Source organism: Chelon labrosus (assembly GCF_963514085.1).
Source record: "Chelon labrosus genome assembly, chromosome: 22".
NCBI lineage: Eukaryota > Metazoa > Chordata > Actinopteri > Mugiliformes > Mugilidae > Chelon > Chelon labrosus.
Window position 1 is genome coordinate 7,285,281 of NC_140355.1, and position 14,231 is coordinate 7,299,511.

The 14,231-nt window shown below is 41.5% G+C and overlaps 1 protein-coding gene across 2 annotated transcripts in view; it reads right to left on the reverse strand.

Moving 5' to 3' along the window:
• cntfr (ciliary neurotrophic factor receptor) overlaps positions 1-14,231 on the reverse strand; it is a 227,837-nt gene that overhangs the window by 131,381 nt on the left and 82,225 nt on the right. For both annotated transcript variants that reach the window (XM_084572083.1, XM_084572084.1), the window contains one exon: positions 2,754-2,835. In XM_084572083.1, coding sequence (XP_084428209.1) covers positions 2,754-2,835 — 82 coding nt within the window. The remainder of the gene's footprint in view (positions 1-2,753; positions 2,836-14,231) is intronic.

Below are 14,231 nucleotides of genomic sequence, written 5' to 3' on the forward strand. Positions count from 1 at the left end.
AAGTTGTAGCGACACTGAGCGTTGACGCAAAGTGGGTGGGTACAAAATTAGACTAATTTGAGATGAATTAAATGAGGTAAGGACCAATGGCAGCAACTAATACAGTTGATAGACATATGGCTTAAATACATGCAGTAGTTCCCCAAACGTTTTCCACAAGGAAACACTGTCCTAGACTTTGGTTCCCAGCAACCAATTCATCATGCTAACAGCAGGTTTGGAGTATTAGGTGAACCCAGACGGAGGGGCAGAGCTGCCTACAGTATTTTCATTTCAAATACAGGCAAGAAGAGCTAGCTCTTTCCATACACTAGCAATGTTTTTAATGTTCAATGGGAAACATTTGGGGTGGGAAATATATAACAAGGTTACCTAGGTAACCAGAGCCTGGAATGTCCACTAGTGACAAACTAAATAAAAAAAATTGATGGGGACACGCAAATCCTTCTACATGTGGACAGGGCTTCATTGTTTAAATCATAGTAACCATGTTTAGCATTCTTTAAATCTTTCTCTAAAACTTTGAATGAAAGAAAGAAACATGGCCGTCCATGACACAAAGGAACAGTACCAGCTTTCCTCATACATGTGTGTTACATGTGTTACATCTAAGGCTGTTTTCCACACACATCTTTCTCTACTTCTCCAATGACTTGTCTGCTTCGTGTTTCCTCATCTGTCTCATATTTCTCCACCCTCAATCATTCCTTCTCTGTCTGTCCTTCTTTCCCTCTCGCTTGCCATCTCCGTGTCTTCCAGACACCATCGACTCCCGTAAATGTGAAGCTTGTATCCATTTGTTTGACTCAGCTCGTAGATGTTTTGTACCGCTGTTTCTTATTGTCTTTGTTCGGCGATGTGCTGCTGTCATTAATTATGAAGTCTCAGATGGATTTCCTATACACTCCACGTCACACACAAAGGCAGTGTGTGCTTTACTCTGTATGTGCATTTTGTACAAATTGAGTCAGACCTAACAAGAGAGTTCATTCCTCTTCTATCCCTCGGTACTGACTACGCTGAGTATGTGTGCGTGTGTGTGTGTGCGCGAGCGCAGAAGCTTTACTGTGTGCGTGTGTTTGAATCTGTGCATGCTCTCTGCCAAGTCAGGCATACCCCAAGGAAGTCTGTCAATCAACCTAGCTGGCAATTTGTCAGAGAAACAAGGTACTTTGCGAGGAAGGCAGATGTGTAAATGTGTGTGCGTGCGTGCGAGTATTAGGGCGTGTGCATCCGATTTTGGGTGCAAATGCATTGCTGCTTTTGTTAGCACGTATGCTATGATGTCTTTGCATAGCATATGTACACAACTGGTTGTTACATGGTGTTTGCAAGTGTGTACAGATATGCTACGCTGCACAAAAACAGAGGAAAGTAATAGCTAGACTAAAATACACAAGCACGCACACAGATTGACAAAGTTCTTCCCAAAGAGAGAACTAGCCGTTACTTATTCCTCCCTCTGTTTATATCTGTTATTCCCTTAGGTGTTGCCTTTTCACCTTTTCTCTCCCTCTTTACTTTTCTGGTTCTCTCCGTGTTTCTTTCTGCTTTTCTGAACAGTATCAAAATTTTAAATAGCTGATCAATATGTTAGCGTTTTATTCTTTATTGGAAAACATCTTAAAAATATAAGTTAGTTGGCTGCAACAAGTCTAACCAGACTTACTGATTCTGATATATATATAGAAAACATAAGGGTTTTATGTCCTTGTCTGGGGCATAGATTTCATTTCTCTGCTCTGTTTCTGTTTGTTTCCATGTTCTCAATTTTTTCCAGGCTTCTCCATTTGTTATCCATCTTTTACTTACCTTCTCTGCTGCTTCAGCTAATCCCCTGGAGACAGCATTGCTATTCCCATATCTGCTGAGTTTATGTGTGCTTGTGTGTGTGTGTGTGGGTGTGTGGGCGACCCTCGTGACATAGCGATGTGCGTCACTTGGGAATTATTGACTTCCTTAGACTCTTTCTTCGGGGTCAGCTGACTTAAAGAGTCCAGCCCCATTGGCTAATAGGTCAAGGCCACTCTTCACTAAAAGTCAAGTGACAAATCGACTCCCCCCTTGTTACACACACGCAGACACACATGCTCTAATTTATGGTCACGCATCTTGTGTGAACTCTCAGAAGAGCAGCCGCCGCATTACGTCTTTTCAGCTCCCTCAAAACCTCCGCACACAAATCCTTTGAAACATGATCATGATCATCAGTTGACCTGACTGGCTTCTTTGTTGAACTCGTATTTGTTATGGAGGTAGTCTTGGTAATGTGGGCAAAATATTAGCGCCGCGCACTGAGGGACAACAAGCTAATTCGGTCAACTATTGTTTCTTTGTGAGCGAGAAAAAGTGCATTCCACTTAATATTTCTCTCTTTTACTGGTGCACCCTTGACCTCACAGAGTAAAAGTGGCTACTGGAGCTCAAGCTCGTCAAACACACTTCAAAATCACAGTCTAACTCCACCAACTAAATCAACAAAAGCAAAAAAAACAAGTTAAAGATGCACCAACAGTGCCATGTAAGAGAAGCAGAAGAAATCCATTACAGTGGAACAAACTAAAAAGGACAGAGTTGAGAGAAGTTGGGCACAATAAAAGGCACTAGAGCATCATCAAAAGCAGAACTAATAGAGAAGAGGAGAGCGCTGTGGAGTACAGCGAAGACGAGACACAATAGGGAGACGCAGAGTAGGCCTCGGACGAAAAGTGAACCAGAGCGATAAACAAAAAGAAGATGAAGTGCATACTCACCAAGCTGACTGCGTCTCTGAGCGTAGGCTACCACCACCGCGGCCAGGACTACACAGCACAGCGATGTCACAAGGTTGGCCATCTGTAGACACACACACAGCAAAGTCATCAGCGCGTGTGAGAGACAGGGAGCCGGCGAGTGAGTGCGTCCGCCTGTCGTCCTGATTGACTGACAGACCCATAGACGCCTTACAACAGCATAGAAGAGATGGAGAGATAGCTGCTTCCTGTCTTCTCTCTGTATCTCTCAGGGTATCTCTCTTTTCACTGTTACAGTCCCTGAAGTGGCCCTTTTTTCCTGCCCTTTGTTGCTTCTTCCCTCCTCGTCCGTCAAACTCCCTTATTTCCTTTATTTACTTCTCTTACTGTTGTTATCCCTTTCACTTCTATATCCTCTCCCTCTCTCTCTTTATGTGCATCTCTCTCTCTCTCTCTCCCCTTCTCCCTCTTTCGTTCTGTTCATCAGCCTAATGGGTCCATCCTCTCTGGGATGGGCTTTGACCAGCAGCTCTTAAAGGTATAGCACACCATAAACAAACACACCGCTTCCGTATAAAACAACAAGAATTCACGGGCACCTTTTGACTCATTCTTACCTCCCTTATTAAAAAAAACACTTCAATCATAACATTTCAGCTGTTATTTAGAAAATGTGCTCTCATCGCTTGCCTTCTCATAGTCGTATGCCTTTGTCAGCTCTTTCCAGTTCTTTGCTGCCTCTTTATTTTATCTTCTAACTCTGTGCTTTCTCTTGAAATTAATAGAAAAATTGTTTGGGAGAATGAAAATAAAATATGGAATTTTGGCTTCTTTGCTGTGAAATAGATGATGAAATTAAAATCATAAAACTCAGCACAATACCTCTGCACTTCCCACATTCAGATGTGCTTTGTTTTCTCAGTGTGAAGTATCAACTTGATGTTTTAAAGGCGGGCTGTATTTGTGGTTCTTTTTCAAGCGGCCGGCTCAGGTAGCTGCTGATGTTAAATGAACAATGTGGGATTTTAGAGGTAGTGTTTGAAGGGTTTCTCCTTACAAACCAGTGTTTTGGTCCACCTAGTACTTCTGTATAGCATCTCAAGCAAAATAACAAGTTGCCAGATACAGATATAGCATCAAGCGGCAAATTTTCACTGAGAAATTGCAACTTTCCCTACAATGTTTCCTTTTCATTAAGCTTAAACATGACAGATACCTTAATAAGTCAGCTTTAGAAAGGATCCCTTTAAAGAAACTGCCAGTGTTTCCCCAATCTCCACTGGAGGTTGTAAGGTCAGAGGCCAGACTCGGCTACAATGGAACTATAGTGCCGGAGCTTCTATAAATTCACCCCCGTGTACAAGGACAGTTGAGCTGGGTGGAGTCCTGCCAACAAAGGGGCTTGAACCCAGATAGTCCCATTAACAAATATGGCCTCTCTCTTCCCTCTCCATCTACTCTCCTGTCTCTGGGCTGTTTCTCTGTCTCATTCCCTCTCTGTTCAAGAGGAGAAAGAGTTGGCTCTCACACAGACAGAGGTTGTCTAAGGGTCTGCTTGCTGCTGAGACTTGCGGCGGGTAAGGTGTGTGCGTGTCTGCGTGCGAAGAACACTGTGAGCACTCCAAATAGAGGCAGAGAAAGGAAAGTGAATTTCCCTGTTCTTTTGATGCGAGACTCCAGCTGTTACAAACCTCTGTCATATCCCATTTCCTCCTGCTCTTTGTTTGGCATCAGCTATTTTTTTCTCCACTTCTCTTCTTTTGCCATTTTACTCTCACTCTTTCTCGCTCTCTTGCCTCATATCGTAGCCTTTACTCGATCTGTCTCTTTGTTAAGGCCTAACGTGAACACGACCGCCACATGTTTAAGCATCTCACAGAGGGAACAAACATATCTGCAAGTATTATAGGATGAGGTTGAAGAACATGAAAAAGCTTTTACAGTCAGACTAAAATGTCAGGAGGCAATAAAACAAAGACATTAAACACGCTGAGGAGTGTTTTCATGAACGACCGAAGTAATGGAAGGAAAAGCTTTTACATTGAAACGGATTATCAGTAAGGAACAACCAAATGTTTTCTGAAAATTCATTTGCTAAAAATCTTTCGCACTTATTATTTATTCATTGAACATGTTTGAGATTCAAAATATCATAAACAGATTTTTAATTTTTCTTGTTAAAAAGACACAATATTTTGGAATTTATTCATAAAAAGGCCGTGTCTCTTTAACCGTTTTTGAATTCGCTGGGACTTAGGCAGGGTCAGGGTCAACCACACTGAGCTTCAAAACAGTTCATGAGTAAAGAGGGTTCATCCGTCTATTTATACAGTCAGTGACAGATATCTGCTGGTTCTGTATATCAAGAGGCCATGAGGTACAGAACTCAACTGATGAAATCGTTGCAGAAAAAAATAAAGTGTTGTTTAGTGTAATCATCTGTCCTTTCACATTCATCACATCATGTAGTCACGTTATGTTGCCAACCAAGCACAATCACCAATCCCCTGAAAAATCGAAGGAAATGCACCAATTGCAGCTTGTTAGTTAAATTGCATGACACTTGGGAGCTTGTTTAGTTGAAACATAACAGCTGGCATTTGCTGATATACCAGAGGAATACTAGCCCGCCATAGCTAGACTTAATTCTTGTCAGAATATGAGTCCGCTAACATGTAATTTGGATATCAGTTCAGGGCGTGTTTCAAGGGATATGAAGAGAAAAAAAATTCCTCTACACGCAACTGGATACAGCCACTAAACGGGGCTTGGATGTCACTGTTGCTCTTGTGTGTATCTCTGCAAAAAGCTCGCCCAAGTGATTTGACTGGCCCGGAAGATCTTTGCTTCCCAACGGAGTGACTCAAGACCAACTTTCCACCACACAAATGTTGTGGGCTGGAAAAGTCCTGGCTGGTTTCCAGGCTTAGACGGACGCTGCTGCGGCTGGTAATTCCTTTGTTTGCAGACCTTGCATTTTATTTTATATATTTTCCTTCGTAATGAATGAATACAGAAAACCATTGACAACTGCAGAAGCGGTGGCCGATACTGTATGCATGTATAGTCAAAGCCAAAGCCAGACCCTTCATGGGCACCAGTAAGATACATTTTACTCCTTTTAATCATTGACGTGTATGGGGAATAAATGTACACGCAGCATCCTCTAACATACAAAACAACATGTAATACAAAACAGGTAGTTGATGTTATAATTGTAGTTCTGGCCAGACTTTAACCAGGTCTTAACTGTTGTAGAGGATTTATTTTTTTAAATCCTCAATCTGATTTAAAATGAGTAATGAGTTTCAAACGATTTGTGCACCTGTGGAAGTCGGAAACAGTAACTGAAAGTCTGCGTGCGTCGATATGACCGAGCGATTGTGCGTTTGTGTGTGCACGCCTGTGTGAGTGATTGGCAGCTCATATGTATTTCTTCTGAGCAGATATTGGGGAGAGTGACAGGGGGTGAAATTAAAATTGCATCCCTTGTCAGAGCATCACAATCCCCATCTCTGCTCTTCATTTTCTAAGTGCTGCTTTTCCCATCAAATCCCAAATAGTGTGCGTCTGTGTGTGTTTGCATGCATTTGGGACTCTCTGGGTGCAAATGCTGTGTGTGTGTGCGTGTGCGCTCGAAAACCGTGGGGGTATTTAGCCCGTCTATCAGAAAACAATACAGTTTTGAAATGTGACAGCTTCAGATCGTTCACATAATGACAGCCCACGGGCGGTTAGTGCCGCAATCACACAAACTCAATACAAACCCTCCTGCCTCCTTCCATCCATCCATCCCTCCCTTGCCTGACCCTCCCATTTATTCCCTTCTTCTTCCTTCCTTATTCTATATTTATTTATTCATTTCTTATTGGAGGGGAAAGGGCTGAATAGGCGTGATTCTTTTGGGTGCTTAATTAAAATATATAATTCATCTGCGTCAAATGATTTTGCCTCTGCGTCTTTGTGGGGTCCGATTTGGGAACATTTGCATTTAAATTGGAAAGCCAGGAGGGAAAATACACTAGGCGGGCCAGGGTGTATGTGTGCGTGTGGAGATAGAAGGCATCCTTCTATTAAAGAAGTGGGCATACATACTCTGTTTTTTTTCTGTCTTTGGACCAAAAATGTCCAAAATCAAACAAGAGCAGTTGGCCAAAAGGCACAATGTGACATTTCGTAATGGAAATTGTTCACTTGAAATAAAAACTTGCGTCCCCCAACAGCCAGCAAGTTCACTGGCGTCTCCATGCTCATTAATTATAATGCAAATATCACTAAACCACTAGTTGACAGAAGGAGAGATGTAATTTTCTTCTCTCCGTCTATTCCTCTCAAAAACAAAACGGCCAAATTCCTCCTGTCAGCAAGCTGTCAGAAAAAGAATAGTTCATTACAAATGTGTCTGCCGTGAAAATAAAAAGAAACGTTCCCCTTGGGTAATAAACGAGCTTTCTGATTTATAGCAAGAGTAGAGAGTTACAGCCCTCAGGAACATCAACCACAGCTATCAAATGTACAGGGGGAAGCTAACAATAGATGACTTGTATTGTTGACAGTGAGGCCATCAGCAGGAAACTGCGCGTGCAGAGTTTTGTTTCAAAGTAAGATATCAATCATGTGTGGAAAATGACACCCATTCTATTAAAAACAGAACATCAAAACAAATGATTCAACTTTTAAAGGTTAGCTACCTACCTTATTCAGTAATTCATAAATGGTCTGTGCTGAATTGAGATTTATGGATCATAAAGACAATTAATATACAATGCTGAGTCAGTGATGTGTTACCCGACTGGGACCTAGCTGGGTCAGTTGCGTTTAATGCGCAGCAAGTCTGGCATCATAGAACGCGTTAAAGGTTTGTAAAGTCACACCTTTTCCTTGCCTGCTGGGTATGTACACACTGCCTCACACCAACACATCTCACCATCTGGAGGAATGGCTTGTGCACACAAACAGGAAGTGCTGCCCAGTATAGCAGCCAGGGTGCGCACACAACAGACAGCCATGCCAAACCTCTCCAGGAGCCGGATCATAAGGCACTTGCAATCCAAAAGTTTTTCAATGACACAGAGTCACGGTAACGTCTTAAATGACTGGGAAAAACTAGTAAAGGAGAAAAGGGTGAAAATCGCCAGATACATTCAGGCAGAATATTCTAATGTGATCATTATATAAAAGTAAAACCTTGAAACTCTGAGGTAAAGCATCCTATCCTATCCGGGAGGTACACTTGTACTTTAAAAGGATCTTCACTGCAGAAATAGGACCGCTGGTTCTCTGCACCACTTAGCGACCTCACTAAATGACTTACTTTTGACACGTTTGTCCTATCTTGGGGCGGTGATACAAAAGCTTTTTTCAAGGCAGGGCAGATAAGCAATTTTGTCAGCAGATTCTTTTTTTTATCAGAGTTTCCATTCCCACCGAAAGAAGGTATCTTCAGCTCAAAATCTGAATATCTGAATATAAAAAGATATACACTTTTGGCACTACAGGATTCGTGCTGTCAATCTTAAGTTCCTCGTGTCAAAGGAAAATGAACCTTGAATAAAAATGTCAAAAAATAAAAAAGGAAAAAATGGGTTTAGCTACACAAGTATATCAATAGTACTTGTAGAGATGTAAAAACCTTTTTCGAGTAATTAAGAAGTTGTATTTCTGATGCGACTTCACCTGCTAACAAGGTGCATGGAGGAGGGAAAGAAATTGTAGAAAGATCAAGACTCCAGCAGCACTTGTTGTAAATGGAACAACTTTATTAAGCTGGTGGCCTTCATCAGGGTCATCAAGAAACACACTGCGAAGGCAAGTTTAATTAATTATATAATTTATTTAATTTGTCTCTGAAACACTGAAATGCTTCTGAAAGTGCTTCTTACTAATTAAAAAGGGCTCAAGCTGTCACGGAAAAAATGGAACTCATGGAAGTGTGTCTTAGCACAAGATAAATTAACTGGGCGATATGTTCTTGTACAGCCTAATTCTCATTGTTTAGTGTCAGTGTCAACACCGTCAGTGTTACTTTCATAAAGAGAAAAGTGCCACATGAATAGCCTTACAGGATTAATCCATTATATTTGGCAGCACGAGGTACCGACAACACGTCTTCCATTCTTTGTAAGTCTGAACTCTTCCAACCTCATGAAGTTTGCAAGTTCTAACACGATTAACCATAAATTAAATTTTAACTAATTGACACCATGTTAAAGAAACTGTTGGTGTGGCAGCATTTGGTTAAAAATAGCTGTGCAAACCAGTTCGACAAGCAACACATCAGCTAAAATTGTGAGCTCACTTGTCCGTGTTGAGTGTGACCATAACAGGGCAGGTGCACGCTGTTTTCCTTTATAAAATAATTAAGTTAAAATGATTTGAAATCTTGCAAACACTAGCTTTTTATGTTCAGTCATATTTAATTTAGCCTAATAATGGAAAAATCAATCAATCTGCAGGGGTGTAGTTACATTTTTACTACAGATTACCACAGCCTTGTTAAATTCACACAAAGTACATGTCACAAGTTGACATGTGTTCATCCACGCAGGTTTCAAGTCAGTGTTAGCTCAGAGGTTAATGAGTCTACTGTGCGTGTGACCCTTATGACCATATTAACACAAAAACAGGATTTATGACACCTCATTCATCAATTACTGTCCAGACCAAACACAAATTCACACACACGCACAAAAATCGCATGTAACTGTTGCCACCGTAACCTTTAATGTCATGCTCCCCATCCAGTAAAACAACTTCCTCATTCCCATAATGCTTTGCTTTGCTTAGCAACACTAATTCTTTCATCAATCATGCAGGGTTGTTGCAGATTATCTACAAGCACTGAGGGTGGGGGGAGTGTAGCATGAAAGCAAGCCTGCTGGCATTTTGGGTACAACGCACACAAGTGCATACACGCGCATAGTTGGCATTTGCTTCAGAGTGTTGATAGCTAGATGGCTGTGACCTTTTTCACAGTCGTTCTGGCTATAATTGCTCACTAAAGACAACGTCAATCTGTGTCTCGAGAGGTAGCATGGGTTGAAGCCATGAAGACGAACACACACACATACAAACAAACGCAAACATGCGGATGACGGTGTTTGGCTCCGAGTAATAAATTTAGCCATTGATCACATGAGACTGCTCTCGGCTGGCTGAGATTTAGAGGACCTGAACACGTCAGCTACTATGTATCATGTATCCTTCAGCACGGCTGCTGATACTGCAGCGGGGTTTAAACAAGTGGCCATACACTGCACACCTTAGCGGGGAGCGGTATGAGCTCATCCTGGGTGGTCACCGTTTCAACTAATCTATATGGATCATTTGTGACTCAGTATTAAACATCAAAAACACAACTATTGACAAGTCTGGAACACAATAAACAACCAATGCGTAATTTGAAAATTGAAAAAAAAAAAAATAAAATCAATCAATCATGCTTGTGTCAGATAGCAGATCTCTGACTTGTATAACTACTTATTGAGCGTGTGTTGCATGTGAGAACGACTACGAGTGTATATGTGTGAGTGTTTTTGTCTCCACCCAGCCATCTGGACCTCCTTGGGTATGTAGAAGCAGATTTAGGTGGTTAGAAAGCTCTGGAAAAACACACAGTTACCTCTAGCCCTCTCACCTCTGAACTCTCTAAGTGTATCAAAGCTAAGAAAACAGAGCACTTTGTGTGTCTGTGTGTGTGTGTATCCGTGTGTGTGAATGAGCGTGTGTGTGTCAGCATTCTTAAGTCCTATAAGGCCGTGAATGATGGGTGTAGACTCCCCTTTGTGAACAGGGAGCCTCCAGGAGCTGCGCTGCATGTGTGTGTGTGTGTGTGTATATGCCTGTGTGTGTGTGTGATGTACGGGCTGTGATGTTCTGAACAGAGGTGTTTTTACAGGGAGTTAATCAGAACCAGAGCTCAGGCCTTGCCCACAGTGGGTGAAACACAGACACACACACACACTCTCAGTCACTGCCTTACCCTTCCCAAATTCAATACTTCTGACCGGCCATTAACTGCATCGCTTTCTCGGTGATCCGTGCAACAAATCTAATATTTTAAAAGTCCATGTTACCAGATGTCACTCGTCCTACCCATGCACGTGTAATCTGAAATGTAATGACACCTAAATGGGGTTAGGGAGACATCCAGTTAACATTGATTCATTAATTATACATGCTTTGTTGCAAGGTCTGATCAATAGTCCAAAAACCTAGTACAGTAAAACTAGATATATTCCATTAATCAATGAGTCAACGTGACAGAAATCTGACGTTTGGTAGTAGAATAATAGTGGATTCAAAATAGCAATTAGAGAATTCAATTAGACTTAGAAAGATTTAAAATAAAGTAGGTGGAATTAATGTTTTGAATCCTAACTAGTAGATTTTTTTTACTTATTGTTTGTTCCGAGTTATTTTGTTTCATTTTAGCATCATAGCTCATGATTACAATACTTTTTAGACTTAGAATGTAACATAATCTTGGAAACACATCATGGTGTCCTGAACGCTTGAGACGCATTCAGGGCAAATTTAAGCCCATTTGGATCTGGGCCACCAGTAATCACATCCATTCAGCAGTATGAACACACACTGGCCACGCTGACGCAGCTTTTCCACACTGAAGTGAGATCTGATCACAAATGGTCATTTGAGACATACTGTACTTGGAGGTGCATTTTAATGCCATGTGTGAACATACATATCTAGAGCTGCCAATTTGTGATCGGGTGACCTGGGACATATGTTAACACCAAGTGTGAACAGGGCTTATGAGAGTGGCCACCAGTGGGAAATATTCCTGACTTGTAGTCAGTAAGGAGACTTTCGCTAGAGTGCTCACAGCTATTTCACTCAATCAAGCCATCCGCAAATGTTTAGTTCATTAGTCTCTGACCATTTCATGCCTTGATATTGATGTACAACATTTTTAAGATAAGGTTTCAAAAGGGCTGATGGGGATCGTTGCTTGAGGGCAAGCTCATAAAAGCCTTTGAGTCAATGGAGAATCAATCCCATTGTTTGTCTCTAATATATAGTAGCACATTAGCATTTTCTTTGATGTAATACGTGTTTGCTTTTGTCTCTCTAACTAGAAGTTATTGATGATTCAGGCATAAGCTGTTGCAGCGGATAAGACTTTGAACAGAGCGAAAGACAAAAAGAAGACGGGGAGATTGAGAAAGACGACTTTGAAGACGGAGAAAGGGGCACGTAAAAGTGGAAAACAAAAGGAAGACGGAGTAAGAGATGCATGAACAGCAAGAAACTCAGAAAGATGGACATATTTTCTTTTCAGACTAATTGCAGCAGTGTTTGTTGTTGTATGTGTGTGTGTGATTTTGTGTGTGTGAAAATGCTAGCCTGCTTGAGTGTTTCACTGCATGTCTTGGAAACTAAAAACTGTATGTTTACTCTACCTGTTTGCCAAGCCTCCTTAGTAAACATAGCGGATGCAGAACCGGCACAGACCGGGCCAACGCACACTCAATTACGCACTCACACAATCATGCACACATACGCCGCACAGACACTATCTGTTCGACCGTCCACTGGCCTTTACCACAGGAGGCTATTTGTAGAGTTGATTCCTGCGACCTTCGTGTAGGTCTGGATATCTGTTGGGTGGCCTCGCGCAGTCGGGTGGCACACACTGACATGTTGGGTGGCACACGCCGACATAAACGGCGCACTCACCCACAACATGTACAAGACTGCCAAACTCACAGAATCTCACACAGGCAGGCACATTAAGGTAAAAGCAATACAAGTGGTGGGTAGAAATCCATTCAAATATGCACTTGTTGAACTCATACATGGCACACGGAGCACACACATAAATCCACACACATACACACAAAAGACACATGCACTTTAAGTTGGGTGGCCAACAACCTCAGTAACCAGATAAACACACTAACTATACTGGAGCATTCACTAGAGTACAGTTAAGTATCTGTTGCTTCTGTCTGAGCAAACACAGGACTGAAATAGTCGTGTGTGTGTGTGTGTGTGTGTGTGAACAACATCTGCATCTTTGCCTTGCCTGATACAAAAATAAAGAAAATGAAAGTAAATACTACTGTATTTGATTATGTTCTGCAATTATTCCCTTAGTAAAGATACGATTCAATGCCGGATTAATTCTTAAATTCTAAAAAAGAGCTGCAAAAGTGCACACATTTGAAATCTACTAAAAAGTAAGGATGCATTCAAATGCGGTTTGCTTGTCGCAAATGTGATCCCTCTTGTATACAACCCACATAAAATGTTTTCAAGTGAGACAACCAGAATGTAAAAATATTGCTACTTCAATATTGGTAATTCACTCAGTTTTCTTTTAGCTCACAGATAGGTCAAGTACAGTTTTTTAGACCAAGGCCACACATTAGGGATCGCTAGCTCTTCTTGCCATCACTGCTCTCTGTTTGAAAAATAAATCATCACTCCATCTAATTTATACCCCTGAGCCTGCTTCTGGCATGGTGAATTTGATGGTAGGAACCAAAGTTGCAGACCATGTTTCCTTCCAGCAAACGTTTGGTGACTTCTGTGTTCACCACTGTTTGCGTCCTATGCCCAATAAACTGTAGGTGCGGGAATCGAAAATCGGTCCAGACTAATAACCGATTCCAATTTTTGTGATCCATCGGAATTGAAAGTCTACGATATTAGCGTTTCCTGTAAACAATGCTCCCGCTCCCGACATGAGGCCACACTCTGTGACTGTGAGGCACTTTAAGGAGGAAACGAGGAGAGGAAGAAGCAATCTAAAGCTTGGCTGCATTTCACTAAATGAGATTAAACTTATGCCATTTGCAATCAGTGCAAGGCTGCAACTTCAGGCAAGCAGTGTTTCCCATTTATTTCCTTGACATAGTCTTGTAAGAAATGGTAAACACTTTCACACGTCCCAATTAACATGCACAACTCTGCGGTGGTGGTGCTGCGGTGAAACATATCAAGGTGAAACTTATCTTAAGGGATTTTTCTGTTTGTCAAAGTCGGACATGTTCACATTATTATTCATCCAATAAGTTCGCAAAACTGTCGCATTATCATATGAATCAACCCCCCACTCCCACTGTAGATGGGTGCAAATGCAAGCAACAAGACGCGGCCCATCATGACGTTAAGTTCCAAGAATGAAATATTAACAACTGCCTGTGTACAAGTGCTTGATGAGGGTGTTAAACAGCAGTCATTTATCATTTTCAAATGTTAAGAAGATGGTCTACTCTGTATGCCTATGTTCATGGTGTCTTATTACTTATTCATATTTTGTTTTCCACATTATGCAAGTCATTTATTGTTCAAATTCTTGCTACCATCTCTTGAAATTTGCCGAATTTCATTAAAATCCCATCATCTTTTGTCGCCACATTGCTGGTAGTCTCCTCCTGTGTGTTCTCCCCTTAAGTCATTAGGAGGAAAGTGATGCAGTTACCAGACTACAGGGATGTCTGGTTGAGCTTTTTTTAACATCATAATCCTGGG